The 21254-nt window shown below is 46.4% G+C and overlaps 1 protein-coding gene across 3 annotated transcripts in view; it reads left to right on the forward strand.

Moving 5' to 3' along the window:
* The window catches only part of LOC124009773 (ephrin type-A receptor 3-like), a 255550-nt gene that overhangs the window by 200806 nt on the left and 33490 nt on the right, over positions 1 to 21254 (forward strand). For 2 of the 3 annotated variants that reach the window (XM_046321925.1, XM_046321926.1), the window contains exons 11-13: positions 12803 to 12870; positions 14170 to 14295; positions 15079 to 15264. In XM_046321925.1, the coding sequence (XP_046177881.1) occupies positions 12803 to 12870; positions 14170 to 14295; positions 15079 to 15264 (380 nt within the window). Of the gene's footprint in view, positions 1 to 9653; positions 10014 to 12802; positions 12871 to 14169; positions 14296 to 15078; positions 15265 to 21254 lie in introns of those variants that run through there. The other variant, XM_046321927.1, reaches the window with a different exon arrangement.

The following is a 21254-nucleotide window of genomic DNA, read 5'->3' on the forward strand; positions in this document are numbered from 1 at the left end:
GTGCATGCTGGGAGTGCATGCTGGGAGTGAGTCGTCAAGCAGGAGTGATTGTGAGAGCGAATGGAATTTCTTTTTCACTCTATCGGGTTGTTGTATGTATATATATATTGATTAGGTTAGTTGTTTTAAGGGTATCTTGTTTAAACTATCACTAAGCACGTATAGGGGTGGTGGGATCTTTGAGGTTGGTTTTTCGAGGGCACAACCAGCGGGTGGGGCTGGTTGTTATGGCCACTCGTGGAAATGGAGAGTTTGAAAACTTAGTCGGAGGCATGGAGTAAAGATTCCTGCTGCGACAGGGTGTTCAGTGGAAGAATGTAGCTTGGCTGTGGGTGCTATCATTGGGTATGATAGCATCAAATCAGCCTCAAGGATGAATAGCGCTGTAGTGATATTCTTAGATTCAATTGAAAAGGTGAATAGAATAGTTGAGATGGGTGTCGTGTTGAGAGAAACACAGACGTCGGTATTTCCACTTATGAATCCGGCGAAGAAAGTCATGCTTTCTAACGTGCCACCATTTGTTAGAGATGAAGTGTTATGGCGAGAGTTATCGCGCCATGGTCAAATAGTGTCTACAATAAAGAAAGTTCCTTTTGGATGCAAATCTCCGTTGTTGAAACATGTCGTGTCTCATAGGTGACAAGTGCATATGATTTTAAAAAAGGAAGGAGATGAACTAGATTTAGCGTTTAGCTTTAAGATTGATGGATTTGATTATGTCTTCTATGCATCTACTGAATCAATGAAATGCTTTGGCTGTGGAAGAGAGGGGCATTTGGTGCGTAATTGTCCCGAAAATGAGCGCGCTGAGCCTGGTAGTAGTTTTAGTGCGAGTACAACTAACGCACCACCGCGAAGGGATGAACATGCTAAGGGTACAGGAGAAGAGAGAAGGTGGGCAGATGTGGTTGGAAAAGCAGGAGAGGAAGGCAGTGTGGATACGGGGGCAATTGTGGTAGATCAGAACAAAGAGGGAGGGGAAACAGTAGGGCGAGATTTAGACTGCCGTCGCTGAGGTGGTGCTGGAAAATGAAATTGGAGGTCAAGAGGAGATTGAAATAACGGAAAAGGAAGCGGATGTTTTCAAAATACCGTGGAGTAAAAGGAAGAATGTAAGGGGTGGTGAAGGGTCTAATTCTAAGAGAAAGGTAGAGTTTGATAAATCAATTGAAGATGAACAAGGTGTAGAGATGGTGGAGTATTCTTCTGGGGAGGATAGTGAGAGTGAGTCATCTGACGCGTCACAACAATATAGTGAGATAAATGGGGTGGAAGGGAGGTATGGGATCGAGAGGATACGTCAATTTTTGAAGTTGACAAAAGGGAAGAAATGTATGCAAGATTACAATGTAACTGATTTTTTCCCTGAACGTGAATTGTTTATTGAATCAGCAAAGTTTCTGATGTCAAAAATTACAGGCGGAAGTTTGAAAAGCCCTGAAATTGCTAGACTCAAGAAAGTGGTCACAAGAGTGATAAGTGATGTAAATTCTAAAGAAAATGAAAGAGTTCAGTTGCAGTCTTAACTCTGTAAAGAGATGTGGTGGCTGGATCGTCCTCTGTATATTTTTTTTATCCATGAGCAGTTTTAAGATTTCTTCTTTAAACGTAAATGGGGCAAGAGATGTAAAAAAAGAGCCATGGTGTATGAGTTAATTAGGGGGAAAGGGAAGTGACATAATGTTTTTACAAGAAACGCATAGTAATTTGGAAAATGAAGTTATGTGGCAACAGGAGTGGGGGGGGACAGTGGTGTGTAGTCATAAAAACTCAAAAAGTGGGGGTGTGGTTATCTTGTTCTCAAAAGGGTTTTTGCCGTTGTCATATGAGGTTGAAGAGGTAGTTGAGGGGAGGTTATTAAAAGTTAGAGCAAGGTATGAAAACATCACTATGTGTCTGATAAATGTATATGCCCCAGTGATGACAGTTGAGAGGGTATGTTTTTTAGAGACACTATCAAATACCATTGAGAAATGTAACAAAGAAGATTATTTGTTTATTGCTGGGGATTTTAACTGCACAGTTAGTGATTTAGATAGAAATCACCAAGAACCTCATATAGCCTCAAGGATGTTTTTAAAACGCCTCATTGTAACAAATGAATTGTGTGATATTTGGCGGAGTCAACATGGAGGAACAAGGCAGTACACCTGGGCGCATGTGAGAGAGAACATCATCTCTATGGCCAGGTTAGATAGGTTTTATGTTTTTGAGCATCAATCTCAGGTCTGTAAATCAAGTGTGATAACTCCAGTGGGGTTTTCTGATCATTGTTTAATAACAGAGGTGGTGTTCATTAACGATGTAAAACCCAAAAGCGCATACTGGCATTTTAATATAACTTTATTGAGTGATGCTCACTTCAGGAACTGTTTCAGTTTTTTTTGGGAGAGATGGAGATCTCAAAAAGCCAGTTTTGTATCCATTCAACAGTGGTGGGATATAGGGAAAATCCAGATTCAACAATTTTGTAATCAATACACGAGGAATGTCACTAAAGATATCACCAGATCAATGAAAGCCCTAGAGATTGAAATAGTGGAACTCATGACATTGGTTGAGACCACAGGAGATCGAGGCCATACTCAGGCCCTCAAGAGGAGAAAAGCTGCATTGGCAGACCTGCTGGGTATCAGAGCACAGGGGGCACTGGTGAGAAGTAAATTTCAGGGAATATCTGAAATGGATGCCTCATCCAAATTTTTCTTTGGTTTAGAGAAAAAGAATGGACAAAGAAAAATTATTCATTGTCTCAAATCAGCTGTTGGACAAGAGCTCACTAGCCCTAGTGAAATTAGAAAGAGGGCAGTAGAGTTCTATGCTGAGCTCTACAAATGTGAGTACAAAGAGGACAAAACAGTGACACAGCAGTTCTTTGATGGGCTCCCAAAGGTGGCTGCAGAAGTTCAGGTTGAGCTTGAGCAACCATTGTCTTTGCAGGATTTATACACTGCATTAAAAGGCATGGAAAATGGAAGGGCACCAGGCATTGATGGGCTTCCCGTTGACTTTTTTAAGTCTTTTGGGCTATGTTGGGAGAGGATTGGTTAGAAGTAGCTAATGATAGTTTAACCGGAGGGTTACTACCAATAAGCTGCAGAAGGGCTGTCCTCACCCTACTGCCCAAAAAGGGTGACCCAAGGGAGGTGAAGAACTGGAGACCGGTGGCTTTATTGTGCACTGATTATAAGATATTGTCAAAAGCTTTGTCCAACAGGCTGAGGGAGGTGATGGGGCAAATCATACATACGGATCAGTCCTACTGTGTTCCTGGCAGGCAGATAGGGGATAACATTTCTCTGATTCGTGATTTTTTGGACGTCTCTAGGGATATTGGGTTGGATGCTGGTCTAATTTCAATTGATCAGGAAAAGGCATTTGACCGAGTTGAACATCAATACTTATGGCACACGCTTGAGGCGTTTGGGTTCAGCTCTGGTTTTATTGCCATGATCAAGGTGATATATGGTGACATTGAAAGTGTATTGAAAGTTAACGGTGGTTTGAGTGCTCCTTTTAAAGTGTGTAGAGGTATTAGGCAGGGATGTTCTATGTCAGGAATGTTATATGCCATTGCTATAGAGCCACTACTAAATAGCATTAGAAGTCGCATTGCAGGGGTGTGCTTTTCAGAGGATATTCCTCCTATTCGTCTCTCAGCCTATGCTGATGATGTAGTTGTGCTAGTGAAAAATCAAGCGGAGGTGGATAGCTTGAGTCTAATTGTTGATCGTTTTAGGGGAATATCCTCTGCAAAGGTAAATTGGGAAAAGAGTTGTGCGTTACAGATTGGAGAATGGTCTGGAGGGATCATGGCTTTGCCAGGGCGGTTAGAATGGTGTAAGGGAGGTTTTAAGTATCTTGGAGTGTACCTAGGAGATGAGGGGACTATGGAAAAAAATTGGAGTGGGGTGGTTGAAATGGTGGAAGGGAGGATGAGGAGATGGCGTTGGTTACTATCTCGTATGTCATATAGGGGGCGCACTATTATAGTTAACAATGTGATTGCATCTGCACTGTGGCATCGGTTGTCAGTTTTAGAACCACCATCTGGCCTTCTGGCTAAGATACAGGCAATTATTGTGGATTTCTTTTGGGATAAATATCACTGGGTTCCACAAAGTGTTTTGTATTTGTCAAAAGAAGAGGGGGGACAAGGTCTTGTACATCTTGCTAGTAGGGCTGCTGCTTTCCGGTTTCAGTTTATTCAAAGGTTGCTTTATGGACCGGAAAATGTGGTGTGGAGAGGGGTGGCAGGTCTTATATTACAACGGGTTGGAGGATTAGGTTTAAAGAAGGCTTTATTTCTGGTTGATAGTAGCCAGATTTCTAGGGAGAGAGTACCTCCGTTTTACAGAGGACTTCTCAGAGTATGGAGCATAATGAAGGTGTCCAGACGAACTTCAGCGGAGTCAGTGCATTGGCTGTTGGAGGAACCTCTGGTGTATGGGGCAAGACTGGATTGTACAACTGCAGCTGTTCCACATTTCTCCAAGATTCTGGTGAAGGGGAAAATCATCACCTTAAGACAGTTAATGGCCATGGCTGGGCCCGCCTTAATGGATGGAAGACGGGTGGCAGAACATTTGGGGATGAGGTCGGAAAGGATTGTCGGACAAATGCTGGGGAGCTGTAGGAAGGCTCTGTCAGCGGAAGAATGGGGTATGCTTAGTAGCCACAAGAAGAAGGTACAAGATGAAGACGTCTCATTTCCAAGACTAGGGATTACACCAAATATCCCAGAGTCAGAAAGAAAGGCGTTATTGCTGGATTTGAGAGGGTTGGAGGAGGTGGGTTTGGATGAGGTGAATGGGAAGGACTTGTATAGGGGGTGTGTCAAGGTGTTGAATAAAGATAAATTGAAAAATAGAAAAGACACTCCATGGAGGGTAAAATTGGGCATTGATGACAAGGTAAAGCCAGCATGGAGAGCACTGTACAAACCACCGTTACAAAAGGGTACTGGTGATATGCAATGGAGGGTTTTACATGGTATCATTGCAGTTAATGCTTTTGTATCTGTTATTAATTCAGAGGTTAGAGATGGATGTCCTTTTTGTAATATAAGAGAAACCATTTTTCACTGTTTTATGGAGTGTGAGAGGATAAAACCTCTATTGGAAATGCTGGAATCTTTGTTTAAAGCTGTAGGGGAATTTTTCAATAACACGGTTTTTATTTTGGGGTTTCAATATAGTAAACAACAGAAAAGAAAATGTCAAATGTTAAATTTTATTTTGGGACAAGCTAAGATGTCAATTTTTCTGAGTAGAAAACACAAGATAGAAACGGGATATGGGCAGGATGTAAGATGTGTTTTTAAAGGATTAGTAAAAGCAAGAATAAAAGTAGATTTTGAGTTCTTTTCAGCTGTAAAAGATCTCCTATTATTTGAGGAGAAGTGGGCCTACGAAAGAGCGCTTTGTTTTGTAGAGGAGGGGAAATTATTTTTTGCCGATGAAATAAGTTGAATGTATATGTTATGTATTTATTTTTATTTAGGAATTACATTTGTTTTTTCATTTCTGAAAGGGCAGTGTGTCATTTGTTTTTATGTTAACACTTGAGTAAAAAATAAAGGTTTTATAAAAACTCAAAAAAAAACTCTCTCTCTCTCTCTCTCTCTCTCTCTCTCTCTCTCTCTCTCTCTCTCTCTCTCTCTCTCTCTCTCTCTCTCTCTCTCTCTCCATCTCTCTCTCTCTCTCTCTCTCCCTCTCTCCATCTCTCTCTCTCTCTCTCTCTCTCTCTCTCTCTCTCTCTCTCTCTCTCTCTCTCTCTCGCTCCTTTGCTGCCTGCCTTTATTGTACACTTTTCTTCTCTCACCCTTGGTGTCCTTCATTCTCTTTGTTATCTCTCTCCCTACCTCTCCCTCCTTCATCTGAATACTTGTGAGTTAGTATGCAGCGTCGTACCCCTGCCGTGTCTCTTCCAGCCTGTCAGCAAAGCCTCTATTCGCTTCCAGCCACTCACACTACACAGAGATCTGAAGATAGGGCCCAAGAAGACAGGGATAGACAGAGAGAAAGAGAGAGGGGGAGAGAGAGAGATAGACACCACAGCAGCAAGATGTGTGACCTTTTGCCACAAGGGAAACCAGTGGACAGAAACACCATTGTAAATACAACCTATATTTATCTGTTTATTTATTTTCCCTTTCATACTACAACTATTTGCACATTGTGAGTGTAATGTTTACTGTTAATTGTTTATTTCCCTTGTTTATGTCCTGTCTATTTCAATTGGCAAAGTAAACATATGTTTCCCATGTCAATATGTCAATAAAGCCATTTTAATTTAATTGAATTGAATTGATAGAGAGAGAGAGAGAGAGAGAGAGAGAAAGAGAGAGAGAGAGAGAGAGAGAGAGAGAGAGAGAGAGAGAGAGAGAGACTGTAGAGGGGGTTGGGATAAGAGAGGAGACAACAAGCGAGAGAGAGTTAGGGAAAGAGGAGAAGACAAAGAAAATGTAGCTTGGGCTATGTAGCGACAGAGGGAGAGAACAAAACATAAATATAGAGGCGGCAGAGAGGAAGAAGTACAGAGAGAGAGAGAAATGGGGGGGGGGGGGAGATAATATATTGATGGAGTTCTATGAAGGTGGAACGTAGCTAGCCGAATGAAAAATGGGTCTCGAGTGACAGAGTATTATATTAAAAAGTTAATTGATATGCAAATGAAGAGCGTGTGGCTTTTGGAGGACAGGAATATCCTGTTGTCCTCAGTGGACTGGAACAGAGGAGGAAGAAGTGTATGTGTGTGCGCGTGTGCGTGTTTGAGAGAGAGAGACTTACTTACTGACTTTATAGTCCCCATGGGGACATGTTGTTGCAGTGTCATGTACACGTTTCAAGTGGCGTTTAAATACAAAACAACATTAGAACTTTGAGTGACAAAGAGACAAAGAGAGGCCTGTGTGTGAGAGAAACTGAGGTGTGCGAGAGATTGCTCTCGAGACTATTCAGGTATTTTGAGTTTTTTACAAAACCTTCTCTATACTAGCTTATTGTGAACTTCCCTTTATGTTTTGTTGCTATGTAACTTGGGGGCCATAAAGTCACTCTGTGCGTGCGTGTGATTTTAGAGGTGTCTTTCAGCGGTAATGAATCATGACACTTAGATCTGTAGAGGCAAAATGAGGCACACAATCAACATGGAAATGTGCACCCCTCTTAGAGACCCCCATTTACACAGACTCACACATGCGCACACCTGAAGTGAATGGTGAAGTGTTTCATCAGTGGGTGCTTTGTCCCTTGCGGCAGTTGCACTGGATTGTTTGTGTATTCCTGATTTCTTCATTTCATTTTTTTTATTATTTGTGTACTGACATTTTACTGCACTGTTAAGAGCTAGTAACACAAGCATTTCGCTGCACCCACTATTACATCTGCTAAACTGTATACTGTGACCGTTAGCATTAGGAAAACATCTAATTTCTTGCCTGGACCTTGCTCGACATCCATAAAGTGACCATTAGACTTGCCACCTTTCCAGCTGAATACGTTTGTAAGGGCAACAGTGTCTCTCTCACACACACACACACACACACACACACACACACACACACACACACACACACACACACACACACACACACACACACACACACACACACACACACACACACACACACACACACACACACACACACACACACACACACACACACACACAATCAAATTAAAATGTATTGCAGTTTGTAGGGGAACCAACAATGTGCTACCTTTTTGTAGCATTTCTGACAATACTAATATATTTTTCAGCCAAAGCTCAGAGTTCTAACACTGGGTCGAGCAACTTGGTTGCTCAGCAGCATTACAGCTGCACCAGGCTGCCAGTCATAAGAAGTGGATGAGAACAAACCTAGGCTACTGTAGAAACTAGCTATATTGTGGTATTCAATCTGAGGTTAATCATTAAATGCAAACAGGTACTGTATTTTGATTAGCTAGTTAGCTAGCTAGCTAGCTAATGTTAACTAACGTTAGCTTGCTTGTCCATAGTCCAGCAACTAGCTTCTGTAGCTAGCTAATACCAGTTAGCTGACAGTTAGCGAGCTAACGAAAATACAAAAGAAAGGTAGCTAGCTATATTTGGTTATAGAATGTTATAGAATGCTCATATCCGAATGCCAGTCCTACATTTTTCAACAAAGCATAGCTAGCTCGCTGCATCAAATTCAAAACTAGCCTTAACCAAGTTGCCAACAACCGGCTGTTCTGGTTTTCAGGGATACAGCTATTTTCAACCTAGCTTCCTCTTCAGCTGAAAACCAGATGTGGGAACTCTGCTCAAGGGTTTCTTTTATGCTTGCTATTTTAGGTTAGTGCAAAACTAACACCAAACTTTGGGCAAATTGTCACGCTGTTATCTTACAATGTATGCAATGGGATTTTGCAAAACTAGCTAGTTACTCCATAGTCCAAGCTACGGTAAGAGCTAGCCACATTTCAGGGTCACACAGGACACAACTCAAACTGTAGCTGAGAAAACAAATTGCTAGCAAATATTACATATAAACAGTTCATTGGTAGTCCACTGCCTGCCTGGTGCAAATGCATGCTTGCTGGCATCAGGAGAAAAAAAAATCTAACATCCATAATACATTACTTACCTGTCTTCTTGATTGTATCTACAGCTATGATCTAGATGCTGGACTAGTCTTTGTGTTGGATATTTGTCACCAACTCTGCCGTGCACGGCCATTCCGGTGGCGCAGCTCTAGGGGTGGGGGAGGGAGCTAATGCCCCCCTTAACCCGGATTGTATAAATGTATAGGATGCATAGCTCAAAAGTCAATGTTTTAAAACTGTTTTCTTTCAATGGGATTTTAGTCATATTTTACAACGTAAGACTATTGCAATCAGTTGAGCTATAGCTATCCATTGAGCTATAGCTATCCATTGAGCTATAGCTATCCATTGAGCTATAGCTATCCATTGAGCTATAGCTATCCATTGAGCTATAGCTATCCATTGTAAGTTCTATGCATACTTTAATAGTAAGTCCAAATGTATTTGAGCTATTAGAGGACAACAGCCAACAGTCCAGGGTTTAACCAGCAACCCTTACAGTTATGCAAGCACACCACTTGTGCCATTAAGGCTCAGACCTTTTGGCAGAGAGTGAATTAAAGTTTACAATAGCACTGCCAATGAAAGACCTTTGGTTGCAAAAATATTTCTCTAGCTTTGCCTGTGGAAATGTTGTATAATGTTGTATAATAACCTTTAACAGAAAATCCCCTTTCCAGTGTAAAAAACATAACGAAGGAAATTCACATGAGCACCACCATGCCTACTCCACCCATGTTCTACCAAGGATTTTCAGCACACAGCTTTGACCTACGAAAGAAGCTATGTTGGTCTATGTACTTCAAACAATGTGTATGCAGGTTGCTTAGGATTGTGTGTTTTTCTCCCTGCCTCTCCCTCTCTCACCCCAGTCCCAGACATAGACAGTATCCCCTAAAGGGCCCATTTTAGGCTGAGTTATTCCACCTGTTCAACTGTGTAAAAACACAGGGATTAGGCACTGAACTACTGTCATATTAACTGAGGCTAACAAGAACTCATTCCTCCTCATCACCTCTAATTCCTCTCCTCTTTTTCCCTCACTCATTTTACTCTCCCTTTCACTCCTTTTCTCAGGTCCAGAATCAATTCAAGGAAGCGTACATACAGTATTATACAGAGCCATGAGTTCATGGAACTCCCTTCCATCTTATATAGAGCAAGTGAACAGCAAGCCTGGTTTAAAAATACAAATAAAGCAACACCTCACAGCATAACGCCTCTTCCCATGTGACCTACTTGTTGTGTGTATGTACTGACATGTGACCTACTGGATGTGTGTATGTACTGACATGTGACCTACTGGTTGTGTATGTACTGGTTGTGTATGTAAAATACAAATAAAGCAACACCTCACAGCATAACGCCTCTCCCCATGTGACCTACTTGTTGTGTATATGTACTGACATGTGACCTACTGGTTGTGTGTATATACTGACATGTGACCTACTGGTTGCGTGTATGTACTGACATGTGACCTACTGGTTGTGTGCATGTACTGACATGTGACCTACTGGTTGTGTGTATGTACTCACAAGTGACCTACTTGTTGTGTGTATGTTCTGACATGTGACCTACTGGTTGTGTGTATGTACTGACATGTGACCGACTGGTTGTGTGTATGTACTGACATGTGACCCACTTCTTGTGTGTATGTACTGACATGTGACCTACTGGTTGTGTGTATGTACTGACATGTGACCTACTGGTTGTGTGTATGTACTGACATGTGACCCACTTCTTGTGTGTATGTACTGACATGTGACCTACTGGTTGTGTGTATGTACTGACATGTGACCGACTGGTTGTGTGTATGTACTGACATGTGACCTACTGGTTGTGTGTATGTACTGACATGTGACCTACTGGTTGTGTGTATGTACTGACATGTGACCGACTGGTTGTGTGTATGTACTGACATGTATGTGTAACTGTTTGATGCACACACACAGTACATGTTAATGTTTTTAAATGTAAAATGTAAAAGTCTTTGGTCTGTAATGTATTTTTCGTTGTGCGTCGAACCCCAGTAAGAATAGCTGTTGCCATTGGCGTCGGCTAATGGGGATCGTAATAAATCAAATCAAATCAAATTCCCTAGTAGCCTTATCCCTTTCCCCTGTTTCGCTGGTAGACAGGTTCTTTCTCTCCCCATCTATAGCAGGTGCTTGTCCTATCTCTCTCCCCATCTATAGCAGGTGCTTGTCCTATCTCTCTCCCCATCTATAGCAGGTGCTTGTCCTATCTCTCTCCCCATCTATAGCAGGTGCTTGTCCTATCCCTCTCCCCATCTATAACAGGTGCTTGTCCTATCCCTCTCCCCATCTATAACAGGTGCTTGTCCTATCCCTCTCCCCATCTATAGCAGGTGCTTGTCCTATCCCTCTCCCCACCTATAGCAGGTGCTTGTCCTATCCCTCTCCCCACCTATAACAGGTGCTTGTCCTATCCCTCTCCCCATCTATAGCAGGTGCTTGTCCTATCCCTCTCCCCACCTATAGCAGGTGCTTGTCCTATCCCTCTCCCCATCTATAACAGGTGCTTGTCCTATCCTTCTCCCCATCTATAGCAGGTGCTTGTCCTATCCCTCCCTCCATCTATAGCAGGTGCTTGTCCTCTCCCTCTCCCCACCTATAGCAGGTGCTTGTCCTATCCCTCCCTCCATCTATAGCAGGTGCTTGTCCTATCCCTCCCTCCATCTATAGCAGGTGCTTGTCCTATCCCTCTCCCCATCTATAGCAGGTGCTTGTCCTATCCCTCCCTCAATCTATAACAGGTGCTTGTTCTATCCCTCTCCCCATCTATAGCAGGTGCTTGTTCTATCCCTCTCCCCATCTATAGCAGGTGCTTGTCCTATCCCTATCACAGCTCTTGGAACTGATTCCAAACCAATTATAATCAGAATGTCTTTCAGATGTACTGGTCCCTGCTTAGGATGTAAAATATGGAGGGGCTTTCTTTTCTAGAAAAACGTCCCTTCATAAGTCTTGATAATGAGAAGAGATGATTGGAGATAGGGGGAGGGGTGGATAGGGGGAATGAAGAGAAAGTAAGTGAAGAGAGAAGAGGAAACGATGGTTTGAAGGAAAAGAGCAGAGGAAATGAAAGGAAAAGATCATAGAGGAGAGCAAAGAAGAAGGGAGAAGAGGAGCCAAGAAAGAAACCATTTATGTGTTGTTTTAGTACCTGACGATGTGAAAATTGATTTTACGCTTTTATGTATTGGGCTAAAACCTTCATGCTGTATTTAAGTGAGCATTAAATGTAATGGTGTTTTGTGTGAATTGGCTTATTAAATGAGCTGTTTTCCTACTGAAGTTTTACAGAGTGGAGAAAAGCTAATATTAACCCCTCTGCCCCCAACCCGACCCAACCTCTCACAAAGAGTGGTGCTTTTTAAACAGAGCAAGTCTAATACTTCCTCACAGCTGGGCTGATCAATCGATTGATGGTTGTTATTGATTGCTGGATTGATCGGCTCTGCAGTGTGTGTGTGTGTGTGTGTGTGTGTGTGTGTGTGTGTGTGTGTGTGTGTGTGTGTGTGTGTGTGTGTGTGTGTGTGTGTGTGTGTGTGTGTGTGTGTGTGTGTGTGTGTGTGTGTGTGTGTGTGTGTGTGTGTGTGTGTGTGTGTGTGTGTGTGTGCATGGACCTCTAATTAAAGGGGATGACTATAGCCTGGAGGGTGCCAACACACACACACACACACAGAGACACTTAAGAACAAACTTAGGCTATTTCACACACCAGGAAAAGGCTCAGAGAGAGAATCAGAGAAAGAGAGAAGCGGGGAAGAGAGAGAAGGACTACTACTCTCACAGCCCCAGGCTCCTGCATAGAGACCAGAGAGAGAGGGGGATAGAGGGGAGGAGAAGGGGGAGAAAAATAGGAGAATATTCCTAGACTTTCAAATGCCCTCAGCTGTTCAATGTGTACCATGTTTCTTACACTGAAATCAAAAGTTGGTGTGCATACGCACTCACACAACACACAAAACACACAACACAACACACTCACACAACACACAACACACACACACAACACAAGACACACAACTCTCGCACACAACACACACAAGATACACAAACAAGACACACAACTCTCACACAAGGCAACACACACAACATAAAGTACACACACTAGACACACAACTCTCACACCCGCACAAGCACACACACGCACACACAAACCATGATGTCATTAACCGGTTGGTGTGTTTTGTTCCTCAGACACTGTGGGTACATTAAAGCCAAGCAGGACCCTGATGAAGAGAAGCTGCAGTTTCAACATGGAAGAGGTACACAGTACACACACACACACACACACACACACACACACACACACACACACACACACACACACACACACACACACACACACACACACACACACACACACACACACACACACACACACACACACACACACACACACACACACACACACACACACACACACACACACACACACACACACAACACACTCTCAAATATACAGCAGAGGAAGGATATCTCTTTCAGAGGCAGCCAAAGAAGCATTTCTTCAGAGTCGTGTGAAACCTTCCATAATGGGTTGTTTATGATATTTTTATGAAGAAGCTGTTTGTGTTTGCTGAATGCCCTGCATGTTTACTTTGCCAAGCATCACACACACACACACACACACACACACACACACACACACACACACACACACACACACACACACACACACACACACACACACACACACACACACACACACACACACACACACACACACACACACACACACACACACACACACACACACACACACACACACACACACACACACACACACACACACACACACACACACACACACACACACACACACACACACAAACAGAGTACACGCTTTCGATATGTCACATGTTATTGTTACATTTACATAAACAGAAAGTGATTCAGACGTTTGCAATCCATCAAACAGGAAGATACCTTTTTCTCTGTCCGTGGGAAAATCAGGATAAATATACTCTGCCTCAGCTCTAACATTCAAAACATTTGCTAGACCACGCAGAAGCAATTTACATTCTCAGAGAATCACTGTCACCGTCATAAGATGCTCAAGTTTACTTCAACTCAAACAACTAAATAACTTGTACAATTTTTTTCTGAGAATCAACTATACAAGTGTTGTTGTGAGTAGTAAACAAAAACAATTCTGAGAGGCAATGTAGTGTGATATTGAACTCTCAAGGATTCGGCAGCCATTTCTGTACCTTTAATTGCGTTGTAGTTGAACGCATTTGTGTGTTGTACTGCTTTCTTTGTGTGTTGTACTGCTTTCTTTGTGTGTTGTACTGCTTTCTTTGTGTGTTGTACTGCTTTCTTTGTGTGTTGTACTGCTTTCTTTGTGTGTTGTACTGTTTTCTTTGTGTGTTGTACTGCTTTCTTTGTGTGTTGTACTGCTTTCTTTGTGTGTTGTACTGCTTTCTTTGTGTGTTGTACTGCTTTCTTTGTGTGTTGTACTGCTTTCTTTGTGTGTTGTTCCGCTTTCTACAGGAAAGTTATTGAGATCTATCTCCCTCTTTGTTTTTGTCTCTGGCACTGTCTCTCTTTTTTGTCTCCAGTCAAACTTCCTGGCAGTAAGATATATATCCATCCACACACCTATGAGGATCCTAACCAGGCGGTCAGAGACTTTGCCAAAGAGATTGATGCTTCCAGCATCAGCATAGAGAGAGTCATCGGAGCGGGTGAGTGATCCCTGAGTGGCCCTTACCTAGATCCTTGTGGGACACCAATGGTGCAGTCAAGAGCAGTCTGATTATTAATCAATCACGCAGACACTTTGAAATGGGCATTTTACATTCAGTGTGTATGTGTAATGTGGGAGAGATTGCGGAGTTGAGTGTGATTACTAATGCTGTATACACTGAGTATACCAAACATTAAGAACACCTTCTTAATATTGAGTTGCACCCCTTTTGACCTCAGAACAGACTCAATTTGTCGGGGCATGGACTCTACAAGGTGTCAAAAGAATTCCACAGGGATCCTGGCCCATGTTGACTCCAATGCTTCCCACAGTTGTCAAGTTGGCTGGAAGTGCTTTGGGTGGTGGACCTTTCTTGAGACACACAGGAAACTGTTGACTGTGAAAAACCCAGCAGCGTTGCAGTTCTTGACACAACAGGGTAAACCTGGCACCTAATACCATACCCCGTTCAAAGGCACTTAAATATTTTGTCTTGCCTATTCATCCTCGGAATGGCACACATGCACAATCCTTGTCTCAATTTTCTCAAAGCTTAAAAATCCTTATTTAAACTGTCACCTCGCCCTTCCTCTACACTGATTGAAGTGGATTTAATAAGTGACATCAATAAGGGATCATATCTTTCACCTGGTCAGTATATGTCATGGATGGAAAGAGCAGGTGTCCTTAATGTTTTGTTCACTCAGTGTATGTGTGTATTGAAAATGAGTTTTGGGAGCTGTGTAGTTACTTATACTGTGGGTATCTGTGTGCGTTGTAGGTGAGTTTGGGGAGGTGTGTAGTGGTTGTCTTCGACTCCAGGGGAAGAGGGAGATCTACGTGGCCATAAAGAGTCTGAAGGCAGGATACGCTGACAAACAGAGGCGGGACTTCCTCTCTGAGGCCAGCATCATGGGACAGTTCGACCACCCAAACATCATCAGACTGGAGGGTGTGGTCACACGATGTGAGTGATTGACAGCTACTTTGACTAATCTAAGCAGAGATTGTCCATCACCACACAGTATTTCACCTATTCCTTTAGATATGACTATTGTTTGTTTTGGATCATGTATTGTGTGTGCATGTATGTGTGTAACGTACCTATGTGTGAGAGAGACAGCTGTGCTCTTAATGAGAATCAGACCTGACCCTCGACCAGGTAGAGGCTCCAGTTACCATGGCAGCCCATGCTGTTGATGTGTCTGTTTGTGTGTGCGTATACATGTAGGTACAAGGGGCACATGTTTACTAGTGCTTGTTATTACATTAGAGAAATAGTGTTTGGATGGATCTCTCTCTCTCTCTCTCCATCCCTCGCCTCCTCTCTCTCTCTCTCTCTCTCCATCCCTCGCTCTCTCTCTCTCTCCATCCCTCGCTCCCTCTCTCTCTCTGTCTCTCCATCCCTCGCTCTCTCTCTCTCTCTCCATCCCTCGATCCCTCTCTCTCTCGATTTCTCTCTCTCAAAACATGCTTGTATCATTTCCAAACACTTAGCTCAGCACAGTATTTATTTACAATGCATCACTTACTTGGCTTAATGGTGTATCTTCTGTCTGCACTGACATTCTAAGCCTGTAGGACGGTAACTTATCAATATATATATGAAAGTCACGAAATATAAATGCCTATATAAATGCCCACCCTCACCACCATGTCTCCACCATGTCTCCAACCCAGTCTCCCACCAGTCTACCCCATGTCTCCAACCCAGTCTCCCCCATGTCTCCAACCCAGTCTCCCCCATGTCTCCAACCCAGTCTCCCCCATGTCTCCAACCTAGTCTCCCCCATGTCTCCAACCCAGTCTCCCCCCAGTCTACCCCATGTCTCCAACCCAGTCTCCCCATGTCTCCAACCCAGTCTCCCCATGTCTCCAACCCAGTCTCCCCCAGTCTCCCCATGTCTCCAACCCAGTCTCCAACCCAGTCTCCCCCATGTCTCCAACCCAGTGTCCCCCAGTCTACCCCATGTCTCCAACCCAATCTCCCCATGTCTCCAACCCAGTCTCCCCCAGTCTCCCCATGTCTCCAACCCAGTCTCCCCATGTCTCCAACCCAGTGTCCCCCAGTATACCCCATGTCTCCAACCCAATCTCCCCATGTCTCCAACCCAGTCTCCCCCAGTCTCCCCATGTCTCCAACCCAGTCTCCCCCAGTCTCCCCCATGTCTCTAACCCAGTCTCCCCCAGTCTCCCCATGTCTCCAACCCAGTCTTCCCCCATGTCTCCAACCCAGTCTCCCCATGTCTCCAACCCAGTCTCCCCCAGTCTCCCCATGTCTCCAACCCAGTCTCCCCCAGTTTCCCCATGTCCCCAACCCAGTCTCCCCATGTCTCCAACCCAGTCTCCCCATGTCTCCAACCCAGTCTCCCCCAGTCTCCCCATGTCTCCAACCCAGTCTCCCCCAGTCTACCCCATGTCTCCTACCCAGTCTCCCTATGTCCACAACCCAGTCTCCCCATATCTCCAACCCAGTCTCCCCATGTCTCCAACCCAGTCTCTCCATGTCTCCCCCATGTCTCCAACCCAGTCTCCCCATGTCTCCCCCATGTCTCCAACCCAGTCTCCCCATGTCTCCAACCCAGTCTCCCCATGTCTACAACCCAGTCTCCCCATGTCTCCAACCCAGTCTCTCCAGTCTCCCCCATGTCTCCAACCCCATCTCCCCATGTCTCCCCCATGTCTGCAAACCAGTCTCCCCATATCTCCAACCCAGTCTCCCCATGTCTCCAACCCAGTGTCCCCATGTATCCCCCATGTCTCCAACCCAGTCTCTCCAGTCTCCCCATGTCTCCAACCCCATCTCCCCATGTCTCCCCCATGTCTCCAACCCAGTCTCCCCATGTCTCCCCCATGTCCACAACTCAGTCTCCCCATGTCTCCAACCCAGTGTCCCCATGTCTCCAACCCAGTCTCCCCATGTCTCCAATCCAGTCTCCCCATGTCTCCAACCCAGTCTCCCCATGTCTCCCCCATGTCCACAACTCAGTCTCCCCCATGTCTCCAACCCAGTGTCCCCATGTCTCCAACCCAGTCTCCCCCATGTCTACAACCCAGTCTCTCCATGTCTCCAACCCAGTCTCCACCATGTCTACAAGCCAGTCTCCCCATGTCTCCAACCCAGTCTCCCCATGTCTACAGCCCAGTCTCCCCATGTCTCCCCATTTCTCCAACCCAGTCTCCCCATGTCTCCCCATGTCGCCAACCCAGTCTCCCCATGTCTCCAACCCAGTCTCCCCCGGTCTCACCCATGTCTCCAACCCAGTCTCCCATGTCTACAACCCAGTCTCCCCATGTCTACAACCCAGTCTCCCAATGTCTACAACCCAGTTTCCCCCATGTCTACAACCCAGTCTCCCCATGTCTCCCCCATGTCCACAACTCAGTCTCCCCCATGTCTCCAACCCAGTGTCCCCATGTCTCCAACCCAGTCTCCCCCATGTCTACAACCCAGTCTCCCCATGTCTCCAACCCAGTCTCCACCATGTCTACAAGCCAGTCTCCCCATGTCTCCAACCCAGTCTCCCCATGTCTACAGCCCAGTCTCCCCATGTCTCCCCCATTTCTCCAACCCAGTCTCCCCATGTCTCCCCCATGTCGCCAACCCAGTCTCCCCATGTCTCCAACCCAGTCTCCCCCGGTCTCACCCATGTCTCCAACCCAGTCTCCCATGTCTACAACCCAGTCTCCCCATGTCTACAACCCAGTCTCCCAATGTCTACAACCCAGTTTCCCCCATGTCTACAACCCAGTCCCCCCATGTCTCCAACCCAGTCTCCCCCATGTCTCCAACCCAGTCTCCCCATGTCTCCAACCCAGTCTCACCATGTCTCCCCCATGTCTCCAACCCAGTCTCCCCTGTCTCTCCCATGTCTACAACCCAGTCTCCCCAGTCTCCAAAATGTCTCCAACCCAGTCTCCCCATGTCTCCCCATGTCCACAACCCAGTCTCCCCCATGTCTCCAACCCAGTGTCCCCATGTCTCCAACCCAGTATCCCCATGTCTACAACCCAGTCTCCCCATGTCTACAACCCAGTCTCCCCATGTCTACCATCCAGTCTCCCCATGTCTCCAACCCAGTCTCCCCAGTCTCCACCATTTCTCCAACCCAGTCTACCCATGTCTCCCCACGTCCACAACCCAGTCTCCCCATGTCACCAACCCAGTGTCCCCATGTCTCCAACCCAGTCTCCCCCATGTCTCCAACCCAGTCTCCCCATGTCTCCAACCCAGTCTCCACCATGTCTACAACCCAGTCTCGCCATTTCTCTAACCCAGTCTCCCCATGTCTACAGCCCAGTCTCCCCATGTCTCCAACCCAGTCTCCCCATGTCTCCCCCATGTCTCCAACCCAGTCTCCCCATGTCTCCAACCCAGTCTCCCCGTGTCTCACCCATGTCTCCAACCCAGTCTCCCCCGGTCTCACCCATGTCTCCAACCCAGTCTCCCCATGTCTACAACCCAGTCTCCCCATGTCTACAACCCAGTCTCCCAATGTCTACAACCCAGTTTCCCCCATGTCTACAACCCAGTCTCCCCATGTCTCCAACCCAGTCTCCCCCATGTCTCCAACCCAGTCTCCACATGTCTCCAACCCAGTCTCCCCATGTCTCCAACCCAGTCTCCCCATGTCTCCCCCATGTCTCCAACCCAGTCTCCCCTGTCTCTCCCATGTCTACAACCCAGTCTCTCCCAGTCTCCACCATGTCTCCAACCCAGTCTCCCCATGTCTACAACCCAGTCTCCCCATGTCTACAACCCAGTCTCCCAATGTCTACAACCCAGTTTCCCCCATGTCTACAACCCAGTCTCCCCATGTCTCCAACCCAGTCTCCCCATGTCTCCACCATGTCCACAACCCAGTCTCCCCCATGTCTCCAACCCAGTCTCCCCATGTCTACAACCCAGTCTCCCCATGTCTACAACCCAGTCTCCCAATGTCTACAACCCAGTTTCCCCCATGTCTACAACCCAGTCTCCCCATGTCTCCAACCCAGTCTCCCCATGTCTCCCCCATGTCCACAACCCAGTCTCCCCCATGTCTCCAACCCAGTGTCCCCATGTCTCCAACCCAGTATCCCCATGTCTACAACCCAGTCTCCACATGTCTACAACCCAGTCTCCCCATGTCTACCATCCAGTCTCCCCATGTCTCCAACCCAGTCTCCCCCAGTCTCCACCATTTCTCCAACCCAGTCTCCCCATGTCTCCCCCATGTCTCCATACCAGTCTCCCCATGTCTCCAACCCAGTCTCCCCCTGTCTCCCCCATGTCTCCAACCCAGTCTCCCCAGTCTCACCCATGTCTCCAACCCAGTCTCCCAATGTCTACAACCCAGTCTCCCCCATGTCTACATCCCAGTCTCCCCATGTCTCCAACCCAGTCTCCCCCATGTCTCCAACCCAGTCTCCCCATGTCTCCAACCCAGTATCCCCATGTCTCCAACCCAGTCTCCCCATGTCTCCAACCCAGTATCCCCATGTCTCCAACCCAGTCTCTCCATGTCTCCAACCCAGTCTCTCCATGTCTCCAACCCAGTCTCCCCCATGTCTCCAACCCAGTCTCCCCATGTCTCCCCCATGTCCACAACCCAGTCTCCCCATGTCTCCAAGCCAGTCTCCCCATGTCTACAACCCAGTCTCCCCATGTCTACAACCCAGTCTCCCAATGTCTACAACCCAGTCTCCCCATGTCTTCAACCCAGTCTCCCCATGCCTCCCCCATGTCCACAACCCAGTCTCCCCCATGTCTCCAACCCAGTGTCCCCATGTCTCCAACCCAGTCTCCCCATGTCTACAACCCAGTCTCCCCATGTCTACCATCCAGTCTCCCCCATGTCTCCAACCCAGTCTCCCCCAGTCTCCACCATTTCTCCAACCCAGTCTCCCCATGTCTCCCCCATGTCTCCAACCCAGTCTCCAACCCAGTCTCCCCCATGTCTCCAACCCAGTCTCCCCGATGTCTCCAACCCAGTCTCCCCATGTCTCCAACCCAGTCTGCCCCATGTCTCCAACCCAGTCTCCCCATGACTCCAACCCAGTCTCTCCATGTCTCTCCCATGTCTCCAACCCAGTCTCCCCATGTCTCCAACCCAGTCTCCCCATGTCTCCAACCCAGTCTCCCCCATGTCTCCAACCCAGTCTCCCCCATGTCTCCAACCCAGTCTCCCCACGTCTCCAACCCAGTCTCCCCCATGTCTCCAACCCAGTCTCCCCCATGTCTCCAACCCAGTATCCCCACTTCTACAACCCAGTCTCCCCATGTCTGCAACCCAGTCTCCCCATGTCTCCAACCCAGTATCCCCATGTCTACAACCCAGTCTCCCCATCTCTCCAACCCAGTCTCCCCCATGTCTCCAACCCAGTCTCCCCATGTCTCCAACCCAGTCTCTCCATGTCTCCCCATGTCTCCAACCCAGTATCCCCATGTCTCCCCATGTCTCCAACCCTGTCTCCCCAATGTCTCCAACCCAGTCTCCCCATGTCTCCAACCCAGTCTCCCCTGTCTCTCCCATGTCTACAACCCAGTCTCCCCCAGTCTCCACCATTTCTCCAACCCAGTCTCCCCATGTCTCCAACCCAGTCTCCCCATGTCTCCCCCACGTCTACAACCCAGTCTCCCCATGTCTATAACCCAGTCTCCTCATGTCTACAACCCAGTCTCCCCCATGTCTACAACCCAGTCTCCCCATGTCTCCAACCCAGTCTCCCCATGTCTACAACCCAGTCTCCCCATGTCTCCAACCCAGTCTCCCCATGTCTATAACCCAGTCTCCCCATGTCTACAACCCAGTCTCCCCCATGTCTATAACCCAGTCTCCCCATGTCTACAACCCAGTCTCCCCCATGTCTACAACCCAGTCTCCCCATGTCTACAACCCAGTCTCCCCATGTCTACAACCCAGTCTCCCCATGTCTACAACCCAGTCTCCCCATGTCTACAACCCAGTCTCCCCA

The sequence above is a fragment of the Oncorhynchus gorbuscha genome, linkage group LG22, assembly GCF_021184085.1.
Source record: "Oncorhynchus gorbuscha isolate QuinsamMale2020 ecotype Even-year linkage group LG22, OgorEven_v1.0, whole genome shotgun sequence".
NCBI lineage: Eukaryota > Metazoa > Chordata > Actinopteri > Salmoniformes > Salmonidae > Oncorhynchus > Oncorhynchus gorbuscha.